Source organism: Colletotrichum gloeosporioides (genome assembly GCF_011800055.1).
Source record: "Colletotrichum gloeosporioides strain Lc1 chromosome Unknown consensus_7, whole genome shotgun sequence".
Classification (NCBI taxonomy): domain Eukaryota; kingdom Fungi; phylum Ascomycota; class Sordariomycetes; order Glomerellales; family Glomerellaceae; genus Colletotrichum; species Colletotrichum gloeosporioides.
In genome coordinates this window covers 838,449-864,931 of record NW_025544652.1, presented here as the reverse complement: position 1 = coordinate 864,931, position 26,483 = coordinate 838,449, and the positions used below count along the sequence as shown (strand labels likewise).

Here is a 26,483-nt window from a genome sequence, read left to right as displayed (position 1 = left end):
ACAGGACAGATCTCGGGAGCATTCTGAAGTTTGTGTTAAATAGAGTTGATTTTCAGACTATTTAAGTCAAGCGAGAGTTGGGTATTCAAGAAGATATGATGGAGTCTGCCTAACTGTTACCGTGCGTCCGATTTGATAGTGTTGAATCCTCCTTTTGACATTCGACATCACAGGTCCGAATCGTCTGATGGTTGAGGCAGCAGATACTCATTGGGTCGACACACTTACAAGGCTGCCCTGTACAAAGATTTCACCATGAACAATTCCAGCGAAGTATAGTCAATTTCTGAAAGACCAATTGGTGCGCTTTGAGGCAGGACTGCTCTCGCCCGAGACGGTCAAGCAACCTCTCTGACTTCATGATGTGAGGTTGACCACTTTTCAGCCAGTGAAATTTCGTGCATTAACACCGTCGAGGGGGTGGACCCAGCTGGCAGCACTGACGCCGGCCCGCCAATGGCGTAAGAGCTCCCGCATAGCTCCCCTCTACTTAGACCCGAAGGAAAGTCCCGGTAGCAAAAAAATTTCGAGTCGAGGAGACCGCCATCAGACGATATCTCAACCTCCCTCCCCGTCCATCCGCGCCGTTGTCGACAACGAGCATCCCATTGTCCATCTCCCCACTCTTCGTTCTTCTGTTGTTCTTCTTTACTATTTAATACACACAACAGGCATTCAATATGTCTACCGCCTTCAGATCCGTCGCGCCTTTCCTGCGCACGGCGCGCGCCTCGCTGCGCCAGGGCAACGTCAGCCCTCTCCAGGCCGCCCTGAAGAGCAAGAACGTCTCTCCCGTCCTCAACGTCTGCCGTAACTACGCCGTCTTCGAGCGTTCAAAGCCCCACGTCAACATTGGTAAGAACAGTCGATGCGGGCTGCATCTGGGTGATCTGGCTAACGAATCGTCTTCTAGGTACTATTGGCCACGTCGATCACGGAAAGGTACACCTCGAGACATTAACCAGCGCAATGACGCACCCTGACTGACCATGTCCAGACTACTCTGTCCGCTGCCATCACCAAGAGACAGGCCGAGAAGGGCCTTGCCAACTTCCTCGAGTATGGTGCCATCGACAAGGCTCCTGAGGAGCGCAAGCGTGGTATCACCATTTCCACCGCCCACATCGAGTACGCCACCGACACCAGACATTACTCCCACGTCGACTGCCCGGGTCACGCCGATTACATCAAGAACATGATTACTGGTGCCGCCAACATGGACGGTGCCATTATCGTCGTCGCCGCCTCTGACGGTCAGATGCCCCAGACCCGTGAGCACTTGCTGCTCGCCCGTCAGGTCGGTGTCCAGCGTATCGTCGTCTTCGTCAACAAGGTTGATGCCATTGACGACCCCGAGATGTTGGAGCTTGTCGAGATGGAGATGCGTGAGCTTCTCAGCACCTACGGCTTCGAGGGTGACGACACCCCCGTCATCATGGGTTCTGCCCTGTGCGCTCTGAACAACCAGAAGGACGACATTGGTGTCAACAAGATCGATGAGCTCATGAAGGCCGTCGATGAGTGGATTCCCACTCCCCAGCGTGATCTTGAGAAGCCCTTCCTCATGTCTGTTGAGGATGTCTTCTCCATCTCTGGCCGTGGTACCGTTGTCAGTGGACGTGTCGAGCGTGGTATCCTGAAGAGGGACACTGAGGTTGAGATTGTCGGCAAGGGTGACGAGGTCATCAAGTCCAAGGTCACCGATATCGAGACCTTCAAGAAGTCCTGCGAGGAGTCCCGTGCCGGTGACAACTCCGGTCTCCTCCTCCGCGGCATCAAGCGTGAGGACATCCGCCGCGGCATGGTCGTCGCCAAGCCCGGCACCGTCAAGGCCCACAAGTCCTTCCTCGCCTCCCTCTACGTCCTCTCCAAGGAGGAGGGTGGCCGTCACACCGGTTTCCACCAGAACTACAAGCCCCAGATGTACCTCCGCACCGCCGATGAGGCCTGCACCCTCACCTTCCCCGAGGGCACCGAGGACGTCGACAGCAAGATGGTCATGCCTGGTGACAACGTCGAGATGGTCGCTACCCTGCACAACCCCTCCGCCATTGAGGTCGGCCAGCGCTTCAACGTCCGTGAGGGTGGCCGCACTGTTGCCACCGGTCTCATCACCCGTGTCATTGAGTAAATGATATGAACCAAAACAAAAAAAAAACTTCGATACCCTGAGTCGGCACTCAGCACACACTCTCTTCCCAGCATACGATATATGATTTGGGACGACCCGAGAAACTGGATGGGAAAATTGGGATTGTACAAAAGGTGTTTGCGTCACGAATTATGTACAATTATCCCCAAGCTTTTTCCGCTTTGAGCCCTCGCGCTCGTGTATATTGTCGGGTCCTGGGCTCAAAGATCTCCACTCTACTTCAACCCCTTGTCTTGAATCATGTACTTTTAGAGACGATGGTCAATAGAATAACGTGCTTTGTGCCACATGATTACTTTTTGGTTTCTTCAAACGTAGTTTCATTCGGCGTGACAGACATTGGCGAGACTCGAATCGTCATTACATCCCCAGACTTGATAATGACCCTGGCAGACGAGAACCAGGCGGCGCGCCCTCTGCGGACCGCGTCGCGCTTTACAGCACGTTGAATTGGTGGCCCGGGCATAGTGATGGTGGTAAGGTTCAATGTCGTGGTATTCGTCTATCCTCAATGGATGTCCGACGGAGTGCACTTTATTCTTCCGTTAAGCCAGCCATAAGAACTCCATGCCCTTGGAAGCCTCCCTCTGTCTGAATGCATTTTCCACGGGCCATCATGCCCAACCACCTTCGAGTCCCATCATCGTCTCGTAATCCTGACGTTTAACGGTACTGTAGTTCACACGCATGTCAGCCATTGCGTGCTCTTCATTCGCGGGGGAAACGTCGTGTAGATCCCCCCAAGGGTTTCTCGTCGCATACCTTGTTGAAGCCGATGTCCTTGGCCTTCTCACGGAAGCACTGACGGCAGAGGTTGAGGTCGTACTTGCGGATAAGACCGGCCGTGTGCTTGCAGACACGGCTGTGATAAAAAATGTCAGCACTTCGGTCCCTTCTGTGACTGTTTTTCTTCCCCCTTCAATCATCCTCCAGGTGTCCCTATCCAAAACTTTTCCTCCATCCAGGGGGGGATTGGGGTTCTTCGTACCAGCTGCGAGAGCCCTTGCCGTAGTTGCGGGGGCGGGAGTTCCAGACAGATTCGTGAGACATTTTGTCGGCGTGAGGGGGGCTTGTCGTCGAAGGTGTCGGCGAAAACTCGAGATGGGTTGACTGGGTGGTGGTTTGACGCTTTTCGCAACGGAGCGGAAATTTTGTGTGGGATGCGATTTTTTGGGAAGGGGCGCCATTGGAGGGTCTGGCAGCCCCAGAACTGGCAAGCGAGAGAGAGGTCCGTGCCACGAGTGGTCTTCTCACGTGAGAGAGCGATAAGATAAGGCGGGGTTGCTTCTCGATAAGAGTCTGATAGGAGACCTGTTTCTTTTTTTTTTTTTGGGTGCCGTTCTTGCTCTGGCGACCAAGGTGGGGCCGGGGAAGCGGTGCGCGCCACCTACCTAAGGTCAGGTAAGGTAGCAGACAGGGGGCTTAGCTGTTGCTTCTGTGACGTTGGAGGTTGTCCTGCAAAGTGGCTTCTTTATTAACACCTTTAGCAGACCAGCTGATTTCAAATCGCCTTTAGCAACACCATCATCCTTGCTGCTGCATTTTATTTGAGCAGCTACCTATCGCATCCTGTTGGGTAGGAACTACATTGAATCGTTTTTATTTCCCATTCAGCTGCGTCACCCAAACCACAATGGTTGCTTTCAAGAGCTTCGTGGTCGGCGCTCTGGCAGCCACCGTTGCCGCCAAGTCTGCCGTCCTCGACCTCATCCCCTCCAACTTTGACGATGTCGTCCTGAAGTCTGGCAAGCCCACTCTGGTCGAGTTCTTCGCCCCCTGGTGCGGCCACTGCAAGAACCTCGCCCCTGTCTACGAGGAGCTTGCTTCTAGCTTTGAGTCAAACAAGGACGTCCAGATTGCCAAGGTCGATGCCGACGCCGAGCGTGACCTGGGCAAGAGGTTCGGGATTCAGGGATTCCCTACTCTCAAGTGGTTCGATGGCAAGAGCGACAAGCCCACTGACTACAGCGGTGGCCGCGATCTGGAGAGCTTGAGCAACTTCATCACCGAGAAGACCAATGCCAAGCCCAAGAAGAAGTACACACCGCCTAGCGCTGTGAACATGCTCACCGACGAGTCCTTCAAGACCATTGTTGGTGGCGACAAGGACGTCTTTGTCGCCTTCACTGCCCCCTGGTGCGGTCGTAGGTGTTACCCTTCCTCTTTGTTGCTGGACATTGCTGACCCAACCCTTCAACAGACTGCAAGAACCTCGCCCCCACCTGGGAGACTCTCGCTCAGGACTTCTCTCTCGATGAGGGTGTCGTGATCGCCAAGGTCGATGCCGAGAACGAGGCCAGCAAGGGAACTGCCGCTGCCGAGGGCGTCTCCTCCTACCCCACCATCAAGTTCTTCCCCAAGGGCTCCAAGAAGGGCGAGCTCTACAGCGGCGGCCGCAAGGAGGAGGACTTCGTCGCCTTCATCAACGAGAAGACCGGCACTGCCCGTGTTGCTGGTGGTGGCCTGAACGCCGTTGCCGGCACCATTGCTGCCCTTGACGAGATCGTCGCCAAGTACATCAGCGGCACCACCATTGCTGACGCCGCCGCCGAGGCTAAGAAGGAGGCCGAGACCCTCAAGGAGAAGGCCCAGTACAAGTACGCCGAGTACTACGTCCGCGTCTTCGACAAGCTCTCCAAGAACGACGGCTACGTCAAGAAGGAGGTCGCCCGTCTCGACGGCATCCTCAAGAAGGGCGGTCTCGCCCCCGCCAAGCGCGACGAGATCACCAGCAAGACCAACATCCTCCGCAAGTTCCTCGAGCAGGCCAAGGAGAAGGTGTCCGACGCGAAGGAGGAGTTGTAGAGAATTTTTTCTACGCCGTCACGTTACACATGCATCAAGAGCTCACGGTATTGGGGGAGAGGGTGTTGGAGAAGTGAGCAACTGAACGGATCAGCTCACGTTGAGGACTTTGGTAGCCTAGGATACCGATGAAGAAATAAAATAACAAGAATAACTCATGTCTGCGTGTGAGACTGGCCGTGATATCAGCTCTATTCGTGCTTTCATGTAAACCCTGAACGCCTTTAGGACAAACGTGCTACTAATACTGAATGCTGAAGAGGTCAAGACGACTTTGATGAGCCCTCCTTCTCCTTATTAGCGAGAAGCGCTGCCTCCAGGTTGTCCAGTCGACGAGACATTTCATCCACTGAGACAGTCGTTAGTGATGCTGTCCTGGGCAATGGGTAGCAGTTGTGCTCACTCTTCGCGAAGATCTCGCTAGACACCCCGGCAAACTTGTTGGAGATGGTGTTCAGAAGTTCCTCAACGGCAGCGTTGACATCGCCCTTAGCGTCTTCCGAGGCCTGGCGACAATTAGTATCTGCTGTGAACGAGGCCTTATCCCATGGACGACATCCTAAGGCGCTGCGCGAGGCGTCGCGAGACTTTGTGGGGTTCATCGCAATGTCTTACTTACGGCAGACTGGTTGCTCGTGTCGGGGTTGTTGGAGGCCATATTGGAATTGTTGTGTTGAATTGCGAGAGATGAATTGTTCCAAGGCTGTTCAGAAGTTGGTGGTTGGAATGAGGCTCACGTATGGTTGCCCTGCCTCTCTCGATGTTGGCGCGTTGCGGTGAAAGTGGTGGCGGGGTACTGATGGTGCCGTTGTTGGTTCAGTTCCCAGGACAGAGGGGTGCCGTGCCTCCGGATTAGCACTGTAGCGGCCCCGACTTAGGCAGGTCCGTACACCTGTAGTGGGGCCCGCCCTCTAAGGCCAACGGAAGCATCCCGTCCTCCGACCCAATGCCGTCATTCCACCTGCATAGCAACACCTCCAACCCACCAACTCAATCTCCCGATCCCATCTTCGAGACGAACACCACACGACCACATCCTTCCATTTAGCAACCCTGCTCCGCCACAGCACCTACGGGAGGATCAGCTCAGCAAAGCCAAAGGATGGCAACGAGATAAACCCGGGGGCAACGGTCGTCCGGCATCATGCCCTATCCACACGAAGACCCGCGCATCGTCGTCATCGGCCTCGCCCTCATCGGCATCCTATGGATCTTCCTGGCGCCCGGGAACGGCGGCGCGTCCCTCTTCTCGGCCTCCGACCTCGCGACGCAGCGGCTGCGGCGGCACCAGCACGCCCTCGAGCTGCTCAACGCCTCGTCGTGGGGCAACTTCTCGGCGCGGCGGAACGGGACGGGCGAGGAGGAGCTGCCGCGCTCGCTTAACATCACGGGCTTCCGGGCCGAGGACGGCTTCGCATGGGACGATCTGGAGAGGTTCCAGGAGAGGTGCCTCGAGTGGAGCCGGAACGCGATACCGCCCGTCGGAGGGGTGAACCTCTGGGACATTGGCCAGGGCGAGGCGGTTTGGCAGAATGCCACGGGGGCCGTGAAGGGGACCTGGGTGCGGAAGGATGCGTCGGTGAAGAGGCAGTGGGCGAGCTACAACCTGAGTGCGGTCACGCCGAGTCTGCACTGGAGCGGGGCGGAGGCCGATTGGGCGAGGAACATTACGGGTGACGAGGGCAAGATGCTGCTGGACGTCATCGATACCGGCCGGCACACGAAGGAGTTTGAATACGAGAGCATCCTGCACGAAGGTGTCCCGACATCAGGCGGCAGAGTCAGAAGTGCTAAGGCATCGCTGACCGTCGAGGATGTCAAGGGAACCGGGTTCAATTGGGAAATGAGGTTGCATGGAGTTCAGTGGCCGCGTCAAGGGACGCTTCTCTTGACCACGACGAGCGAAAAGTTTGACGGCATATTCGGGTTGCCTCATCTTTCTCCAAGCTCCGACTTTTTCCAGTCTAGTCGACTGCTTCTCAACGCGACCTTGTCCGAGGTGCTGCGGAGAAAGGAGAAGGAGGTCTTCAACGACGGCGTCATGCCTTGGACTTCAGACCCGTCGAACCCGCCGGATACTCTCAACCCGTCACCGCACTGCGAGTACATCATGTACGCGCAGGTTCATCCCCCGGACAGAAGTCGGTTGAACATGAAGGGTTTCCAGTCGGGAAGGGAAGGCATGTCGCAGATCATCAGCGACATCGAGCAAGAGCTTCGCTTCCCGAACGGCGTCCCCATTCGTGGGGTTCCGGAGCTCAAGCTATCTGCCATCATCTGGTCTCCCGACTGCGGGTTCTTTCTTGAAACCAAAGGGCCCCCAGACTTTCCACCGGCAGACGGCCAGCACCTGCAGGGCATGAAGACCGAGATCATCTACTACAAGATCCGCGTCTGGATCCTGGCATTCGCAGGGGTCATCATCGCCCAGGCCCTCCTCTTGAAGCACCAGATGAGGGAATCTGCCACGCCGTCCACCATGGGCCGCATCAGCTATAACACAATCAGTATGATGGTCATGGTCGACGGCAGCATCTTCGCTGCCGCCTCCATGTGGGCTCTAGACGCGAGCATTACGTATCTCGAGTCTTTGTCCCTGCTCTTTGCCGCATTTCTCTCTATGTCGATGGGTGGCTTCTTCCTCGCGGAGATTCATAAAGTACAGGAGCCGGAGAACAGAAGACGCAGTGAGCGCGAACAAGCCGACACACCACGTACGCCAGCAACTCCAGCACAGAACCTCGAGGCAGACTCCCTTCCGCGACCGGTCACGGCCGGACCACGCAGACGAGCCCCCACGCCTCCGGTCATCGTCCCCTCAGACCAGGATATTGATGCCGACATCGATGCAGTAACAAACGGCGCTGCGGCTGTCCCGAACGCTGGCGCGGCCACCCACGCCGGCCCCGAGGTCACCTTCCAAGCCGTCATATTCCGGTTTGCTATGATAGTGTCTCTCCTCCTCCTGGTCTCTATAGCATCGACGTCCTGGTACCCCCGCATCCGCAATGGGTTCGTAAACACTCTTTCGATGGTATACTTTTCCTTCTGGGTTCCGCAGATTCATCGCAACGTAATCCGCAACTGCCGTCGAGCCTTGACGTGGCGCTTCATGATGGGCCAGTCGATCCTCCGTCTCCTCCCATTCGCTTATTTCTACGTTTATGAGGACAACTTTCTCTTTGCAGAGACAGACGTCCGAGCGTTCCTCGTTTTCTGCGCATGGCTATGGATACAGCTTTGGATCTTGGCATTCCAGTTCGTTCTCGGCCCGCGCTTTGGTGTGCCTAAGAGCTGGACCCCCGACGCGTGGGACTACCACCCCGTCCTCCGTGAAGACGGCGTTGAGGCCGGCGGTCTTCCTATCGGCTTGCTCTCTGAGCCCGGCTCCCCGTCTCTCGACAGGGTGAGGACGGGCGAGGACAAGAAGGGGAGTAACCTGCGTGCTATCGACTGCGCCATCTGTCGCGAGGTTCTCGAAGTGCCCGTCATGAGGGCGGGCGAGGAGGATCCCACCGCCGGCGGGGTCGTTGGCGTGTTTACGAGGAGGAATTACATGGTTACCCCGTGCCGACATATTTTCCACAGCGCTTGTTTAGAGGGATGGATGAGGTTCCGGCTGCAGTGTCCCATATGTAGGGAGGAGCTGCCGCCGTTGTGAGTGTTGATACCAAGATAGACCTGTATTTTCAAGCGAATGACTTTTGATGAAATGCTTCGCTGCATTGTGGGTGTTATCGAGCCTTGGTGAGCGACTTCCCGAAAGCACGGCAATACCCATCTATGGCCCGGCTTCGGGCTCTTGCTTGCGACGGTGCTTTGCCTGTTATCTCAGCGTATCTGTCACAGGCAGCCAGGACCGCGGTTGCCTACTGTGGCCAACCTTTCGTCGGTGGGGTATGAAGGTGCGAGTCAGAGTTGAAAGAAAGACCGCTCGTCCTGACGTTGCTGCCGATGAACTGAGAGTACCTGCAGAGGTACCGTCGTTTGATCTGCAAGTAGGTTGGGTAGCTTACCCAACAGTTGGAGGTGCAACTTCGAATCCATCATCCAACTTCATGTACTTCATGGAGTCACGTCTGCTTTGCTGCCGCACACCTACCTTGTGCTCCTAGTGGAGCTACTGTGATTTCCCAACCTTATACGCTCGCTTCCTCAAAGGTGCGTAGTTAGAACTCTTTTCAGATAGATAGGTACGTCTGAGCATCAGCAATCTTGCCTTTCCATTATTCATCACACCCAACGCCATCATGAAGCAGGGCGAATCCCTTCCTCTCCACCACAGTAAGCCCACCTCTCTAAATGAAGACCCAAACCGGAGTTTAGACTGACACCAAAGACAGGCATCTTGCTGCAAAGGCACCGCCGTCTGCGGAACATCATCACAATATACCACGAACCCGAAGACGGCGTAGAACTAAAAGTGTCCTACTCGAGAAACCTAGCCGGTGTGGTTGCCAAAATCCAACGGCGTAGCAACCACAAAAACGCCTTCCACCGCTTCCAACATCTCCCAGTCGAACTCCAGGTCGAGATCTGGAAATGGACGCTCGTAGAGCCGCAGGTATACTGCTTTAAGAGTGAGGACGACCAAAGGGAGCGAATATTGTGTCCAAAGCCCCGTCCTGCACTGTTTGTCTGCGCATTGTCAAGACAGATTGCGACAGAAAACCTCTATCGGATGCCGCAAACTATGCGCGGGAAGGACACCCGTAAAGATCATGGCTGGGTCTACGTTAACCCTGCTACCGACATGTTTTACAATCACTTCTCCTCTATTGACAAGCAGAGCCCAAACTGCCCAGAATCTTGGAGGAAAATGGCCAGCGGCACGGCTATAATGAAAAAAACATACAACGATTATCCACTCACCTGGCTTAATGATGACGGACCGATAAGCATGACCAAGCTGGAGGAGAAGTGGCTCGTGGAAAACTACTACTACTAACGATATACCATCAGACGTGTGTATCGAAGAGATGCTTGAACAGGTTGGATTATTCTGAGAAACAAATCAACAGCAAGTACGCACACACAATTAGGACAGTCACCAATATAGTAGACAATGTTCCACAAAAACTATTTTGTTAGATGCAGGGCTTGATCGACTCAACCGAGAATTGGAACCACAAACTTGGACTATTGACGAGCTTGAGATGTCTAGATACATTCCGTCCAAACTCGCTGGTTCAGGGAGACTTAAAGATGTTGCTTAAAGCATGCTTTGCTCAGTGTCGAACCGCAGTTGTCGTGTGTCCCTCTCAAGTCATGCATCCATGAGGCCGAAAGTTGGTCTGCACGAATGCTCGCTGCTGAAGCTAGCCTCTGCACCGATGCGGCACGGGCGAATACAACCTTCCTGAAAGATCAAGTCTCTCGCGCCGCTGGCACCCACACAAGACGTCAAAGCCATGTCACGTAGATTTAATCCTTGCTCTAGTGTGCGTTCGGTGATGCGCAAGTCCGATCTGGGTAACAAATGTTACCCTGAAGACCTGTTGGATAATAAATTACAGCATAGGTATCACACAGGAGGACGGAAGGTGAAGCTATCTGAGGCCGTGGGAAGAGTCATACCGTGGAATTACACGGTGCCGGCCGGACACAAAGCTCGGCGTCGTCTTAAGCTCGACGGTCTAGGGCCCAATCCGTGTGGAGACTTCGGGTCTCCATTCGACATCCCAGACCGGACCTTACGGGGTGCTCGACTTTGAGTCGCCGCAAAGAGAGACTTGCGCCGTGACGCCTGATTGAGGCAGACTATGCCGCGAAATTCACTGACATAGGATCAATCACGCACTGCCAGATCTTCGTCATCCCACACAGAGCCCCGTAAGGCGAATCGAGGCAGTGTATGGTGCCGATATCATCATTCCCAAAGGCTGAGGTGGGTGATGTACGTACAGAAGATCCACGCGATCACCCGCGTGGAGACCTCCCCAAGACGGGGTTTATCAATCACAGGTTTCGGCATACCCAGAGACTCGGTCGCCATGCTACCGTATGAAGTCATTGCTGGTACTGGATCGACGGCAGCTTTTCGACAGGGGGTTTGGGTTGGAGAAAGGGCGAACGTTCTGTGGAACCAGCACCAACGTGGCCGTCAGCACAGCCTTCCATCCAATGGAACCTTTGCATCGACAGTACCAGCGCCTCCTCGCTACTGTTCTGACATGCAGCAATTGTGCATTAGCATGTCTTGCGGGATTGGCCTGCTGTTTCCCCCAATCTCTCTGAGTGGGGAAGTGAGACAAGGCATTTCGCAAGGCAGGGCGCTGAACGTCCCTACGGTCGGAGCTCGCGATGTGATGCCTGGCATGGCGCTCAACTGGCGGCCGTGATTGCTGTGCATCAGGCCTTGGAGTAGTCACAGATGATGTAGGCGGGACGTCAACTCATTTGCCGCAATTCATACTGGTGGGCAGCAGCGGACATGTCCGATGTTGATGCAGCAGAACGGATGCCGTTTGGTGATATCCCGGCATGAACCAACCTCACCATGACACTCCCCGACGTGCCTCCGAATCATTATGCGACCCTGATGGCCAGTCAAAGATCCCAACCAGAGAGACATTCACGAGCTTGACCAGCCTACTTCCGGAGCATTTCGTCCTTACCGGTGCCTTTGGCTGGTAGCGACAGATGGGGAGCGTGTTAGTCGCTGAGGGCGTCTTCTAGATATCGTTCCAGACTTTACAGTCTCAGTTGACACCGGCCCGCGATAGTCTTTACCGATCAACAAGGGCGATCTCCGGATTCCCGGGACTGGCAAGGGGCATCCTCAGTTTCGGGTTGGTGGCTGGAATTGACATGCTTTACCGGCGCATCCCTCCCATACCAGCGGAGCGGCCACAGGGTCCGAGACGGGTTGGACGACCGAATGTGATAGAAGAGTGCGCCAATCAACGTCCACCGCAACTGGAAAGGAGAGTGAGACCAACCTCCGCGTCTCGGACCCTTAATGGGGCCTCTAGGGTTCTTCCCAGGCGGGGAGGCAGGGCGCAGCTCGAGATGGTGTCGAGCGCAATATTGCCGTCAAGCATACCGGGCCCAGTAACGTTCGCTGAAGCGTCGATAGGGCTGAAGAAGATGCAGGGAAGGCGCCAAATGGGCCATGGACCATGTTTGGAAGGCTTCCATGCGTTGATGATGGGGCAAGTGACTGGGATCGCAAAGCGGAGTGGGTGAAGAAGAGAACGTGACTGTTGACAGATGGCTGAGCATTGGCGCTAAGGCAGGCGATATGTAGGCATATCCAAGGGTACTGTTGAAGTGCGGTCATTGGATGTAAAAAGGAGGCCGCCCTAGACAGTAACTCAAGGGGGCATCGATGGTCTTTTTGCATGGCGGCAGGCAAAGCAGGGCATCAGTGACGCTCTTTGGGGATTGTAGGGCTGAGATGGAGGGTGGAAGGTCGTCTCGAGAGGCCTGGCCGAATGATGAGTGCATCTGAACCCCAGCGGAAGCGGGCCGGAATGGATTGCATGTGGCGCAGCTGACATGGCCAGCAAGAGCGGTGAGCAGGATGCTGCAAGCTTTCGATTGTTAGGAAAATACATTACTATGTCGGATAAAAGATGGCAGTGTTGATATCGGGTCGACTGTATAGAAACTTGACGGTACTTGGGCTGAGATGAAGTGTCCCTGCGTCGATGCGACGGCCGTCATGGTTAGTTGCATGGACAACAACAGCGATCAGGACACCTTACAGGAGGAAGTAGTAAACCTTCCAATGGCGCCTTGGGTAGGGTCGCGCAAGGATCTCGCATCTGAGACCACAGAGCATCCGGATGTGTGTTTCTCTTCGTGATGTTGTAAGTGGCCAAGATGCGGTTCTGTACGCCCGACGCGCCATGTGCAGCTCGTAGAATGGCAGCAAAGAAGCTTCGGATTGCTGGGGCGTCCACGAGCGCAGATGAAAGCATTGGAAACACCAAGTTGACGAAATCTCTCCACCGTCTCCGGGATATCTTCCAAAGACTGGTGTTGTAGTGAAATATGACAGAGGTTATTTTGATGTAAGGTCGGCCGATACTGAGGTAGGTGTTGAGCGTCGGCGGGCGTCCAAGGCGGAGCCGACAGTGACATGAGCATTTGCGGCCATCGCAGGCTAGCGGGAGCTACGGCCTAGGCTCTTCCTTGGTTGTCCTGCTAGACAGTGCTAGACAGGAACGAATTGCCTAGCACGAGCCTGAGGAAACGGGCCGCTCGCATCCATCTGCCAATGAGCCGTGTTAGCCTTGCTCCAGATCAGGAGAAAAGTCATTCCTGCTATTGGGGACACGGGGGAAAGAGGCGCACTCGTGCAGTTGCCATCTTTGCGGACCATCAGCCATGCAAGCCAAGACCGGCCTGTGCCTCTTCTGCAAGTCACTGAGACTGACTCAAGGAGCGGACGTGAGCTTGACATTGTTTCCCGCTGACACAGCCATTTCTTCAAGCGGTATGGCGGCATGGCATGTTGATTCCGAAAGTTGTCATGCGTTTACTTCTTCTGGCCTGTTGGCGATTGCGAGACAACGGCCATGTCATTATGGGGTTTCCAAGCCGGTGGGGTTGCCTGAAGCGTTCACGATGGTCGAGACCAAGACGCTTGAATCGCCCGGTGACGGGACGGCCCTCGGTCCTGCCAATGCTTGTTTCTTGCTCCTCATGAGGAGACAAGACAAAATTGCATCAAAATCAGGCGTCTGAGAGACGCGCCGTTTGCAAATGTTCATCACGAGGAACCTCGCCCGGTCTGGATGCCTTGCCGGGGGCCTCTCCAACAATATTTCCTCGTGTAAAGCATTGCTTTCAGCATGTCCAGTCCGCCGCCCCACAGACGTCATCTTGGCCTTCACGATTTTGAAGGAAATCGCCGTCAGGTGGATTGGCCGAAAAGAATTTCATGAGCGGAGGAGATTGCGTATAAAGAAAATCGGAATGCAGTCGTTGTGAGAAAAATAAAAATGAAATTCCCTGAGCCATTGAGCTACCGCCCAGATGTCGCCCTTCAGCCTAGTCGCCATCCTCTTGGTGTCCGGCCTCCGGGCCCTCGCCGCCGCCGTACCGAGTGCAGCGCTTGACGGCGTCATCCCCGGACAGTATATCATCCGTCTGAAGCCTGGCCTTCAACCTGCTGAATTCGAAAGCCACATGGTATGGGCGACGGGGGTACACAAGCGCAGTCCTGGACGGCGGGACACAACCGGCATTGAAAAATCATTCAACATCGGCGCCTTCAACGCTTACACCGGCAGCTTTGATGATGATAGCATTGCTGAGATCGGTGCTGGAGAAGAGGTGCTATCCGTCGAACCCAATCGCATTGTAGAACTCGACGCCTTTTACACCCAGTGGAATGCACCTTGGGGTCTTACAGCCTTGTCTTCGCCAAACCGCCTGCCAGACTCGAGCGATACCGGCTCATACGTCTATGACAGGTCGGCGGGGGAGGGCACGTTTGTGTACATGCTTGACACAGGCGTGCAAATCTCGCATCCCAACTTTGGCGGCCGCGCCGTTAGGGGCTACAACGCGCGGCCAGAGGAGGCATTCGATGACCTCGGCGGGCATGGAACCCACACCGCAGGTATCGTGGGGTCTCAGACGTATGGCGTGGTCAAAAAGGCGACAATCGTGGCTGTTAAGGTCCTAGCGGGCGGTGTAAGTGCGAATCCTTGCCGCGTCTGACAACCGCAAGTCTTGATCGGCGCTAACAAAAGCGCCACCACCAGGGCTTGGGCACTGTTGATACTGTCCTTGACGGGTACAACTGGGCTGTCAACAACATCACACAGACGCCAGGACGTCTGGGAAAGTCTGTCATCAGCATGAGCCTCGGTACTGGAGCCCGTCCCTTTGAATTCTGTCGGCCCCATAATTGACATCTTATCTCAGGCTTCACCGTCAGCTCGCAGACGTCGGCTCTCGATGACGCAGTGAAAGCTGCGTATGATCTTGGAGTCGTGACTGTGGCTTCCGCGGGTAACTCGAACCAGGATGCAATCGGACGTTCGCCTGCAAGGGCGGAACAAGCATTCACAGTCGGTGCGGCGAACTGGGACCGGACCCGGGCGGCGTTCAGCAATTATGGGTCTTCGGTCAAGATATTTGGGCCCGGAGTCGGCATCAAGTCCCTCGGCCTCAACAACGGGTACGCCACAATGTCTGGTACCTCGCAAGCTGCGCCTTATGTCGCGGGCCTCATCGCGTACCTTATGTCCAAGGAGGGCCTCGCCACCCCCAAGGCAGTGTTGGACAGAGTGAAGGAGCTGGCGATCGATGGTGTGGTGCAAGACACGAAAGGCTCTGAGAATTTGCTTGCATACAACGGCCGGCAGGGCGTCATCCAAGGTGTTGCCCGCAGAGCCAAGAAAATTCGGCTGGTGGTGTAAGCCTACGGAGACAGTGGTGCGTGTGAAGATTGGTTGACCGAGGAATGACGCAGATGCGGCATGGGCCGACGATCAGCCGTGTTGAAGAACGTCGAGATGATGTCCGAGAAGGACTTTGAATGGTTCAGCGGCGAGCCCGTAGAGTTCGCGTATCATATCATCAAAAGTTGCTTTGAATCTGACCCCAACAACATGGACCTGGCCAGCTGCCTCGCCAAGACACAATAAAATGACCTTACGGCACTCGTGAAAGGTATCTGCACCCGCCAGAGTATTGATTCCGTAAGACACGTTATTTAAAGCGGCGGCTTGGTAAGCTCGTAAGTCTATGCCGGCCCCAAAGCGGGACGGGATTGATTGTGAGCGGCGGAGATGATGAGTGGTCGGAGGGGAAGTACTGCGTGAGAGTTGGGAGCTATTGGCAGCGGCAGCGGGTGTATTCTCCGTTGGCGGCCGGAGGTTGAGGCGTGCTGTGTTGTATGTAGGTGTGTTCTGTCGAGAAATGCGCACGTGCGGTGCAGGTGCAGGCATGGAGCATCAGTGGTGGTCCATCGGTGGTGGCATCTCGATACCCCCTGGTCGCTCTCCACCTGCCGTTTCTCTCTCCCCTGGTCCATGTGGTCATTTCTGATGAGTCGTCCCCAAATGATCTCTGGAGACACATTTCCTGCAGGGCTTAGCCGCCGGGCAGGAGAGAGACAGCACAAACAAACAGCATAGCCACGAACGCCCAAGCCGTGCATCGTGCTAACTTGCTTCTGGAGTTATTAGTTGAGGAAAAGAAACATGGCCGAAGGCGTCGCCGACGCTATGCAGTAGACCGAACGGGCGGGAGGGAGACGAAGGCAGAAGCGAATGGGCTGGGAAGACGAAGGACGGAGAGATGCACAAAGAGGGCGAGCTCGGCGAGGAGAATGTAGTGCAGACCGAGAGAAGTGATGGTGGTGGTGAAGGGCGAGGGTGCTTGGTGGGAGTGAGTGCGAGGGCGACGACACATGGAGGGAAGGAGTGGGGTTCGAACCGGAGGAGGGAGATCTGGAGACACACTGAAGGTGCAAGGTGCAAGTGGACCGTGCTCTTTCCTTTTCCCCTTCTTTTTGGACTGGAGCGTGAACCGGCCGGCCTGGCCCTTCTTCGGATGCTGTTTCTAACCAGGAAGTCGCTGTCACCGCACAACGCACTTTCCTAAATCTCCTCCTCTCTGAGGCCACACTACCATACCTTATGTCGCGGTATCCGTAGGCATGAAGCATTCATTCGGCAAGAGGCGACGTCGTTCACGTCTCCTAGCCGCTTTTCTTTTTCCTCTTGGCTTTAGCTGTCTGGCTAGAGGCACCTTAGCTCCCCCCTTCAGCAATGTACCTCGAACGGCGTCTCTGCCATGCAGTACACGCAGTGCCGCAGTACCTCTCCCGTCGCACCAGAGGCGCAACGACGAGTGCGGAAAGCGTCAGGTACCGATTGGGGCAAGTTCCCAACCAAAAAAACCAATAACCCGCCCAAGTATCCTCTCCCACCCTTGCACCTGGCCGGGCCTGGCACGACGGGTGAGGTACCTCCCGAGGCCAATCACTAGAGGGAAAGGTACGGATACCGTCAGGTACCTACCTTGCCCTCTCATGCTCAGACGGGACAGACAGCTGGTGTCCCGTTGCACCAAACCACGTACGACTGGCAAACTACTTGTGAGACGTCCAGTTTCCCCTCGCGCTCGCTGCTCGTTCAGCGATCCTCTTATGCTGGCTGGAGAAGAATGATGATGCATATGCTCGCTCATTCATGTCATTTTCATCTGGTATCTCTTCGTTCAGCACACCTCAGTTACAGACACCAGAAATGCCTTGTCTGCTACGGGTCTAGGTACGGCATGGTACGCACCACGCAGCACAGCGGCCGGACGCCTTGTCTCGCCTCCCACTGCCCTGGAGGATTTCATCTACTTGCCCACCTACGGATAGTAATAAGGCAAACATTACTGCCACTTGTAGGAAACAGAGACGGCCAGGCGCCGGCCAGACAGGACAGTGTTCTCTGTATTCGTACAGTACAAGACGACGAATACTCGCAATAACTATCAACCCCCCGTCCATGTCCAACCCCGACCCCCGACCCCGTCTCCATCGTGCCAGTTCCAACTGTCCAGTCCTTTTGTGTCCCATCTTTCACTGCTCTTGGCCAAGCTTGGGTGTGTTAGTCCCTGTTGGTTTGGCCTGGTCTCGACAGATTCCTCTCGGCAGCCGTTCTTTTCACACAATTGCTTTCTTTTCATCCTTCAACTAGCCATCCATTCCGCGGATGCCTTTCCTCGCCACTATCGGCCCTCTAGATAAGTCTTTGCGCCGACGCGACTTCTGCCGTCTCCTGAATCACGTTTGCCATCCATCATAAGCATCACGGATCCCTGATGCCCATCTCCAGCATTTCGATGCTACCCCATCCCGTCAGCCCGCCCATCGGTACATGCTCGACGACGACGACAGCCTGGGAAGCAGCTGCATGCATTGCAGTGCAGTGCAGTGCAGTACAGTAACGTCTCCCTCAAGGCCGGCGTGCTGCTTGTAACTGTCATTAAGGTACTTGAGATCTGCCTATAAACTGGCGGCAATTCCCTCCATCATCACCGCCGCACCACACCATAATCGAAGAAACATCCCGGTCCACGTCTGCTGCGTCTGCTGCCCAGTACCAAGCCTCCCTCTAGCTCCTAGCAGCCTACGACCTCCACATCGCAACTCATCCCATCGCTTGGCTTCCTCTCTCGTGGATCTCGGTCTCCCCCTACCGCTACCACACCACGCATCACGCACCACGCACCAGCATTCAGACACACCACGACGACAGTACTTCGGCTCCCCCTCACCCCTGATCCTTGTGGACCGAGCTACTGCGTAGTGCTTGCTGCTCCATCAACCACCAGTGGCCAGTGGCTTGTGTTGTACCTACTGCGAGTGTTGCGCCGCCGCCAGCTACGAGTGCCCAGGTCCACGCTCACACGCCTTCCGCCAGCCCTATATTACTCTATCGTCCGTCGCTCCCGGCCCCCAAACTCCTTCCCGCCGCGAGTCTCTTTCGAGCCCTGTCATCGCGCATAGAACCAGCAAACACACACATACACTCCGAGCCTTACAAGACAAACGCTCCCGTGGCTCTCGGCGCTGGGGTTTTCATCATATAATCGACCAACGCTGCCCCCAAGTTGGCTTCTCCACCGCTCCTGGGCCTTGATCTCCATCGCTATCTCGACTTTCTTCTGCCACTCTTACCACGGCCTTAGTCATGTAAGTGTCTAGCGAACGAACCGAGGGATGACCCCGTCTCGTAGCAGATCCCTCCCCGCCGGGCCTGTTCCCCGTTAAGGCCGAACCTACGCTAGGCTTGAGTGCCCTGTCTAACCGCCGAAATCACAGACCACCCGTCATCGCGCCGACCCTTAGCGACCCTCTCCCGCCCGCCCACCTCGTCCGAAGAGCTCGCGATTTCCCTGCATTCCGTCCAAACTCCTATTTGCTTCAATTCTAGCACCGCAAGCCGTTCCTTGCTGCAATCGGACGAAATACATATTGTGCGGCCCTGAGCCCAAGGCCATGCATGCGTATGCGTATGCGTGATCCCTTCGGCTACAATTCGCACTCCCCCTAAATTCCCAACAATGTCGTCCCCAAACCAAGCCGATGCCAACTCGGCAAACTCAGTGTCTTCGTCCAGTCCGACCTCCGACTCGCAGCAAAAGCCCAAGAGGGCGCGAACCAGCAAGCCCAAGGTCAAGACAGGATGCAATAACTGCAAGTACGTCGCGAATCGCAGGCATTCCTTTCCTCGGAGAATGGCTTCTAACTTCCATCCTCAGACAACGGCGCATCAAGTGCGACGAGAAGAGGCCTTCTTGTTCCCAGTGTGTTCGCTCCAAGAAGATTTGCACGGGCTACCCACCGCCGAGTCGTAGCGCAAGACCTCACGAAGTTCTCGCCATTGCGCCAAAACCTCTTCTGGCTGCTGCCCCGAATGGCGGGCCTCCCATCCGCTCATCAATCGAACTACCACCTCGGAGAGCCCAGAAGTTGCAAGCACGACGCACAACGCCCCCTCAAACACCCGAATCAAGCGCCTCTGTTACACTTTACCGCCCAGCGGGCAATATCCAGCTTTCTCAACAGGAGGGACTCTATTTCCAACTCTTCCGCTTACATACAGCGAATGAGCTGTCCGGATACTTTGACTCGGTATTTTGGACTCGGACCGTTTTGCAGGAGTGTCACTCCGGGAACGCAATTCGCCATGCAGTTGTCGCGCTAGGTGCTTTGTACAAGACCCTTGAACAATCATGCGAGTCTCCGCCAGGATCGCCGTCCGATTCGTTCAGTCCCGCGGACGGGGCATATCGCCACTGGGAAGTGGCAGTCAAGCAGTACTCTGAGGCCATGAACTCTTTAGTCGATCTCAGCCGCGACCAAAAGTCTCACCGCACATTACTTATGGCCAGCGTGCTTCTAGCCTGCTTCGACTCCTTCATTGGCGACCACAAACAGGCAATCAGGCAAATTCAAACAGGCCTTGGTCTGTTGGAAAAGCTCCGAGCTGAACGAAGGAGATCCTTCCTAGCCGTCTCTGAGGAGCCGGTCGAGGAGGAGCTCATCACCATGTTTACCAGGCTCGCGATCCAAGCGAAATCATACGACATGGCGTTCCATTTCCCAGAGCCATTCGTCATCCGACTGACCCCTCAAAATCCCGAATACCCGCAGTCCCCGCCATCAGATGCTGGCAGCTCACCGTCATCCATGAGCTCTAGCTCCATGCCTGAACAATTCTTCACTTTGATGGAGGCGCGCAGTGCCTGGGACAAGCTTCTTGAGAAAATGCTTCGATTCACAGAAACTCTCTTCATCTACCAAAAGTCGACTGGCGCGAACGGGCCCATGGGAATCCTGCCCAAGTCGTTGAAGCAGTACGGAATGAGCTTCAAAGGCCAACTCGACGCTTGGTCTGAGGCTTTTGAATATCTACTCGAATCTCGCACAGCTCCTGGCGTCAGTCATCATGAGAAGGCCGGCATCGCTGTCCTGAAGATGTTCCAAATCATGAGCCAGATACTATTTCTCATGACTTACAGCGACAGTGAATCACAGTTTGATCTATTCCAACCTCAGTTCAAGGCTATTGTCGATCTTGCCTCGGAAGTAGTGGGTGACGAGGAGAGACGAGCGGCGGCAAAGAGATGTCCCGATCCCGCTCTCTGCCCTCACCGACATGGCCACTCTCCGGACATCTTTGGCGGCAACGCGTACAGCACATTTCACATCAAGCCCAGCTTTAGTGCCGATCTTGGAATCGTTCCCCCGTTGTTTGTGGTGGCCACCAAATGCCGCCACTCGATCATTCGACGCCAAGCTATCCAGCTTCTAAGCAGCAGCGCTCGCCGGGAAGGCATGTGGGACAGTGAATTGACGGCGCGCATTGGGCAATGGGTTGTAAACATTGAGGAAGAGGAGGACAAGATAACATCGCCGCCGCCTATGATGGGTCATTCGAATGGTAGTGCCAGGCAAGGGTCAGTTGACTTCGCTGAGGATGTTCCTCTCGGACCTGGTGGCAATGCTCGTTGGGACGCCCGTAGGGACAGCGTTATACCGGGCCTCATGAAGTCGAAGCGGTCCGTTCCTGAGGAGAAGCGCGTTATGGTCCGCGCCGTGGACTTTGATCTGAGGTCGAGGTTTGCCAACCTACAGGTTGGTACTCGCGGCATCATTCCCGGGTCGCCGGACCTTAGATCCCGGGTGACCAAGTTGACGTGGTGATTGGGAAAATGGTTTTGGCTACACTTGTCCAGGCACGGCGTTCTGGTATTCTGCGATTTTATTCTTGATATACCCCGGCGATTTGCGAAGCACAGAGGTTGATGTATCTCCCAACTGATCTACCCCATCTACCAACCATATCCATGCTATGATGACTTACGACTGGGGAACTGTTTCCTAAGGAGGGTATAGAGGGTGAAAAGAGACGATTTGCTGGCTGGCCAATCTGGATATGAGGCAATGCCACCGCCAAACAGAGGCGGTAGGCAGCTGCTGCATGTGATGGGAGTTTGGGCCATGGAAACGAGGGGTCAAAACTTGACTGCGCAAGCAATAATAGTCCCGAAAATATATTTTCTGTTAATATGTATAACGTACATGCTCTTAATGATGTGAGGCCGCCAAACTTGACAAATCCAAAACCTTAAGTCTCGATGATGTTGAGGAAGTTTCGAGCCCACCCTGTAGAGGGTTTCGCGATAAGAGGAAAAGCTTGGTCTCGATGATAATCATCACACAAATCTTTGTTCGATCAGATTTTGAGGGATAGCTGACTCAACTCAGACGATATCCTTCAAGAGTAGAGGATGCTGTCCACTTTCACATGCGACGATTCCATCCATGTCCGGTAGGGTTAAGTAGCAACGGCATAACCAAGTCCGTCTAGCTTCGCACTGCTTTCAAGACGTCTTCAGTGAAACACAGGCTGATATCGACAAGATGCGGCTCAAACTTGTGCGAGAGAAGGGTGACCAACTTCATATTTTGCAAGTATCGGAGTGTACACGTAGCATCATGACTTGGTAGATAGGGCAAGGTGCACACGCACTTGAGCCTGATTAAGAGACATAGTAAGGGAGTGATCGTACGTATATGGTGCCCAAAGAGGAAGTCGGCAGTACAGCTACCTGCGATATTAGATGTCGCAAAACGAGATCTTGGCCGCATATCATTAAGGCCGGAAAGCGCAATCGCGTGAGCATGTCTCAGCTACCTCAGCAATCTCAGCCTCTTGTCCCGTGACATATATCTCCCAACCCTAGCGGACAGACCGTTCTCCCTATTTAGAAGCGAGGGCCCCTACCCACGTCTCCCTGAAAGGCTGTCATGAACGTCGTGCTCAATGCATTACCAAACCCTGGGCCCTCTGCTTTGGCAAGCAGCTTCATCTCTTCGTATGGATCCCCCTTGGGAATCCGCCATCAGCCCTCGTGGGCTGGTTGATGCCCCGCCTGCAACCAACTTCCTGCGAAGAACATACTGTTCAGGCAAGTTGCATCGCAGATGGCTTCCCTACCCAAGAACGAATCCGCTGACTTCCCGAAGCCATTGTCATCGGAAAGTACGTCTACATAGACGGAGGTGAAGTTTCACAGTACGAAGGCGAATACAACGAAACTTACAGCTACCCATCATGGCCAGGTATGCAAAGTTCTATTCTCAAAACTATGACGAAACTAACATTGACTTGCGCGGTAGTCAACTCGACCATCTCCATCGGCCTGAGTGAGCCGTGGGACACCTCAAGAGCAACAATGAAAACAACCCCGAAACCCCGGCCATATGTATTAAACGGGCAAGCCATCTGGCAAGATCCCTCCTCGAACGCTTCCTACATCTGGGGCGGCTGGAAAGCTTCGAATCCTCCCGATAAGAAGATGATGCAATTCACAGCTGACGGCAACGGGGGAGGCTCTTGGGCAGAAGTGACTGCTCCCGACCTCCAAGGTATCGCTCGAACGAGAGAGGGGACGTTTTCCCAAAGCAAGAATATCGGTTACTACTTTGGCGGCTATACTAGCAAGGAAACGGACTCCAACTTCATCGGTAACCAAAGTGTCCAGGGCCGCCCTGCCCCTGGGCTCGTGTCTTTTGACATGCGATCTCGCGAGATGCGAAACATTTCATCCAGCAGATTCGGTAAGTATGGGACGTTCAAGGGCGGCTCCTCGCATTTTGTGCCGTTCGGCCCTGAGGGTTTACTTGTCGTCTTGGGCGGGTGGGAGGCGACTGTGTTAACAACTCGCTTCGATGGCTGGGAAGAGATGGCATTCGATGAAATCTCAGTCTATGACCCCCATGGTCAGTATCTCCAAATTTAAAACGTGTATCTGAGCTGACATCGCCATGTCGAAGGCGACCAGTGGTATCACCAACAAACCACGGGTGAAAATCCGTTTCCCAAAGAGAAGTTTTGCACTACGGGTGCTCCTGGCCCCAACAACACCTATGAAATGTGAGTGTAGCATTTTGACTCAAAGGACAATAATCTAATGAATTTCCGTTGAACAGCTTCATCTACGGCGGCCGAAAGACAAAAAGCGTCGATACCTCGGACGAGGTCCATGTCCTTAGCCTTCCTGGGTTCAACTTCTTTAAGGCAGACAACAACGGCCTTTCGACACCACGCGCAGACCACGCCTGTACGGTAATTGGCGGACGACAAATGCTATCTGTTGGCGGTTTACTTCCTGAAACATTTATCGGCAAGAGATTCTCAACACCGGATCCATGGCCCTTGGGTCTCGGCATCTTTGACATGACGGAACTGCGTTGGACAAACCGTTACGATCCGAATGCGGGAGGCTATGACTCTCCCAAGATGGTTAAAGATTGGTACAGCCAGGGTAACGTGGCTAAGTGGGAATCTCCTGAGCTCAAGGCGCTCTTTGGTCAGTGTAAGTCAGACCTGAACACCCTTTGTCTGTTGGCGACTGGTGGCTCATCAACGGTTTAGGGTCCCCGAACGCTGTAGTGGATGGTGCAAGCGAAGTAGGATTGCCTGGTGATACAGAATCTCAGGCATCAGAATCTCAGCCATCAAGCCCTAATATTGGTGCTATTGTGGGTGGCGCCGTTGGAGGAGTCGCAGCACTGGCTCTCGTTGCTGGTCTGGTGTTGTTCTTCAGGAGACGGAGGAGACGGAGGAAGCGGCAGGTAGTGGCGGCACCGCAGGACTCTTCCTCTGCGCCGAAGTTTGGCTCAGTCGGCACCGCGTATACGACGCCGACCTTGACTGAAATTCACGAAGCGCACTCTCACAATCTCCTCGAGTTGCCAGCAAACCACGGGGTGCCTCCTAGCTCATGTGAGCCACAGCCTAGGCACGAGATGGCGGCATGAGAGTCAGTGTGCCGATGAAGGATATCAAGATCACTTGTAACGGGACGTAGTAGTTATAACAAACGAAAAAGCTTTTGATTTTGGTCCCCATCCAAGGGCGGACTGATTATGTGGTATCGCCATCTAATGTTCCAAACGTCATCACATCATTGCTGCAACCGCGCGCGCGCCTCTCCTTGCCTTCTAAGCACATTTACGCGTCACCCATCTCCTCATCGTCGTCGTCCTCGTCAGTCTCGAACTCGGCGTCGCTGAGGTCGCCGGCCTCCTGCGCTTGGGCTATCATGGACAGTAAGTCTCTGTCACCATCACCACGGGCGGCGGCGGCGCCCTGCGAGCGGATGAACTTACTGAAGTAGGTGAGCGCGTCGGGCCAGAGGTCCTGGGCGATGGCGGTGGCGATGTCGTCGCCGTCGGGGAAGATCTCGTACTCGAACTCGTCCTCCTCGTCGTCGTCATCCTCGTCGGCCTTCTCCTCGACCTTCTCGCCGGCCTTGCGGCGGTTGAACTCGTCGGCCTCCTTGGCGGCGAAGGCGGCGCTCTCCTCGGCGGAGATGCGCTTGCCGACGTAGCCGAACCAGCAGAAGAAGGAAACGCCGCCCATGCCGGTCTCCTCGATCTTGGCCTTGAGGGCCTGGGCCTCGGGGGTGGGGGCGGGCTTGCCCTTGCCGGAGAGGACGGGGCCGCCCTGGGCCCAGACCTTCTGGACGGCGGTCAGGAGGCCGTCGGTCAGGTCCTTGCCGGCCTTCCAGTTGATGTTGACGGGCTCGGAGACGAGGCCGGTGTAGTTCTCGGAGGTGCGCCACCAGAACTTCTTCTCGAGGACCTTGTCCTCGAAGTGCTCGTTGTCGCCGAACTCGAAGCGGATGGCGATGGAGCGGGGGTCGCCGTTCTGGCCGTTCTCGAGCTCGAAGCGAGAGACGGAGATGTTCTTGAGGGAGGCCAGGAGGAGGGCGGCGTCCTGGGGCTGGATGTACTCGTCAATCTCGGGGGGAGACTGCTCGAAGACGAGGGCCCAGAAGTTGGGGATCTTGGCGACGATGGCGGCGCGCTTCTCGTACAGAGGGCGAGAGAGCTCGTACTGGCGGCGGACTAGAAGACGGGGAGGGCGTGTGAGATTACAGATTTTTTCGAGGGCTCGGAAGGAAAGAAGGCGACAAGAGTGTGTGAGGGAGGGAGCAAAAACTTACGCATCTCAGTCTCGACCTGCTCGAACTCGCGCTCGATGTCGGCGAGCTCCTCGTAGGTGACGCCAGTCTCAATCATCTCGACCATTTTGGCGGTTGTAATGAAGATTCGGTGAAGGATGAAAAAGAGAGTGAGTGTGTGTAGTGAGGGTGAAGCTCAAGTGTGTTTCTGAGATTTCACCGTGGCGGGGTATTGATTATGGAGGGGTAGCAGGAAAGATCAGGCAGCGCAAGATGAGAAGGAGCAACTGGGAAAGGGGTCGCCTCGCACTGGGGATCACCGCTTAAATATGAATCGCAAGTGCAGTCTGCTTAGCAAATCGTCACGAATTACAACACTTTTGTGATTTATTATGTATGGGCCGTGAAAAAAAATTCATCACCCAGCATGAGGAGGGACGGACGGGTGACGAGGGGACCCGACTGGACTGACGTGGGGTTCGAGGACAACCAGAAGAAAAAATTTCCCCCTCGGTGCAAGCTTCCTGCACGCTGCCTTCCCTAGTCGGTGGTTTTTTTTTCCCCAGGCGGTGACTGATGTCATTGGGTACGTCCCACGTCCCTGTTGATCTCGAAGTTTTCAGAAGAGGAGGAGGAGGAGGCCACCCTAGTCCAGTCTTCCCATCAATGAGAGGTTGCGCAACGATGCAGCCAGCGCAGAACGACTGGATCAGAGACGGAGAATTTTGGCGGGGCAGCCACAAAGCTGGTTGGCGATGGACATGGATGTTGTCTAGGCCTGGCCCAATGAGGAATGTCGTTTTTTGGTACTGGTGAAGATAGATGCCTTTCTCACTAACAACGGGCAGCGAAGAAAAGCCATTTCTTGGGTGCTTCTCTGGCGTGTCTCTGTTAAGCTCTCGTGAAAGGCGTTGCAGAAAATCAGGGGTCCTCTTAAGACCCTGGGGCGGGTCCTCTCTGTGGCTGCTACAGGAACATCGCTCACTTTTTTTTCTCTCTCTTCTAACTAACCCACATCTACCAAGTCCACAGCTGTGATTCCCCCACATCAATTTCCCACCCGCTGCCTTCTAGATCGCCA

General features: G+C 55.1%; 10 protein-coding genes and 1 pseudogene across 11 annotated transcripts; 8 read left to right on the top strand and 3 right to left on the bottom strand.

Annotated features, from left to right (window-relative positions):
• Positions 1-680: 680 nt before the first annotated feature.
• Positions 681-2,131, top strand: GCG54_00001654 (Elongation factor Tu; the record flags this gene model as incomplete). The annotated part of the gene is made up of 3 exons (XM_045401766.1): positions 681-855; positions 914-942; positions 998-2,131. 3 exons carry the CDS (start codon positions 681-683, stop codon positions 2,129-2,131), a joined length of 1,338 nt encoding a protein of 445 aa, XP_045270495.1.
• Positions 2,132-2,283: 152 nt separating this feature from the next.
• On the top strand, positions 2,284-2,601 carry GCG54_00001653 (uncharacterized protein; the record flags this gene model as incomplete). Its single annotated transcript, XM_045401765.1, has 1 exon — positions 2,284-2,601. The coding sequence occupies one exon, from the start codon at positions 2,284-2,286 to the stop codon at positions 2,599-2,601; it is 318 nt and encodes a 105-aa protein (XP_045270494.1).
• Positions 2,602-2,860: 259 nt separating this feature from the next.
• On the bottom strand, positions 2,861-3,280 carry GCG54_00001652 (40S ribosomal protein S29; the record flags this gene model as incomplete). Its single annotated transcript, XM_045401764.1, has 2 exons — positions 2,861-3,014; positions 3,141-3,280. Coding segments are annotated over 2 exons (294 nt in total), but the record flags the coding sequence as incomplete, so codon positions are not given.
• A 505-nt stretch (positions 3,281-3,785) lies between these two features.
• On the top strand, positions 3,786-4,957 carry GCG54_00001651 (Protein disulfide-isomerase erp38; the record flags this gene model as incomplete). The annotated part of the gene is made up of 2 exons (XM_045401763.1): positions 3,786-4,296; positions 4,353-4,957. 2 exons carry the CDS (start codon positions 3,786-3,788, stop codon positions 4,955-4,957), a joined length of 1,116 nt encoding a protein of 371 aa, XP_045270492.1.
• Positions 4,958-5,220: 263 nt separating this feature from the next.
• Positions 5,221-5,615, bottom strand: GCG54_00001650 (uncharacterized protein; the record flags this gene model as incomplete). Its single annotated transcript, XM_045401762.1, has 3 exons — positions 5,221-5,306; positions 5,361-5,463; positions 5,577-5,615. The coding sequence occupies 3 exons, from the start codon at positions 5,613-5,615 to the stop codon at positions 5,221-5,223; spliced, it is 228 nt and encodes a 75-aa protein (XP_045270491.1).
• Positions 5,616-6,101: 486 nt separating this feature from the next.
• Positions 6,102-8,618, top strand: GCG54_00001649 (Transmembrane E3 ubiquitin-protein ligase 1; the record flags this gene model as incomplete). Its single annotated transcript, XM_045401761.1, has 1 exon — positions 6,102-8,618. One exon carries the CDS (start codon positions 6,102-6,104, stop codon positions 8,616-8,618), a length of 2,517 nt encoding a protein of 838 aa, XP_045270490.1.
• Positions 8,619-9,207: 589 nt separating this feature from the next.
• Positions 9,208-9,905, top strand: GCG54_00001648 (uncharacterized protein; the record flags this gene model as incomplete). The annotated part of the gene is made up of 2 exons (XM_045401760.1): positions 9,208-9,241; positions 9,301-9,905. The coding sequence occupies 2 exons, from the start codon at positions 9,208-9,210 to the stop codon at positions 9,903-9,905; spliced, it is 639 nt and encodes a 212-aa protein (XP_045270489.1).
• Positions 9,906-13,942: 4,037 nt separating this feature from the next.
• Positions 13,943-15,564, top strand: GCG54_00001647 (Subtilisin-like protease; the record flags this gene model as incomplete). The annotated part of the gene is made up of 4 exons (XM_045401759.1): positions 13,943-14,605; positions 14,677-14,782; positions 14,840-15,332; positions 15,390-15,564. The coding sequence occupies 4 exons, from the start codon at positions 13,943-13,945 to the stop codon at positions 15,562-15,564; spliced, it is 1,437 nt and encodes a 478-aa protein (XP_045270488.1).
• A 3,421-nt stretch (positions 15,565-18,985) lies between these two features.
• Positions 18,986-21,131, top strand: GCG54_00001646 (White-opaque regulator 2; the record flags this gene model as incomplete). The annotated part of the gene is made up of 2 exons (XM_045401758.1): positions 18,986-19,122; positions 19,184-21,131. The coding sequence occupies 2 exons, from the start codon at positions 18,986-18,988 to the stop codon at positions 21,129-21,131; spliced, it is 2,085 nt and encodes a 694-aa protein (XP_045270487.1).
• Positions 21,132-22,415: 1,284 nt separating this feature from the next.
• On the top strand, positions 22,416-24,254 carry GCG54_00001645 (annotated as a pseudogene). The gene is given in 5 exon segments: positions 22,416-22,473; positions 22,488-22,553; positions 22,611-23,213; positions 23,268-23,367; positions 23,424-24,254. Coding segments are annotated over 5 exon segments (1,658 nt in total).
• Positions 24,255-24,447: 193 nt separating this feature from the next.
• On the bottom strand, positions 24,448-25,529 carry GCG54_00001644 (uncharacterized protein; the record flags this gene model as incomplete). The annotated part of the gene is made up of 2 exons (XM_045401757.1): positions 24,448-25,346; positions 25,445-25,529. 2 exons carry the CDS (start codon positions 25,527-25,529, stop codon positions 24,448-24,450), a joined length of 984 nt encoding a protein of 327 aa, XP_045270486.1.
• Positions 25,530-26,483: the final 954 nt, after the last annotated feature.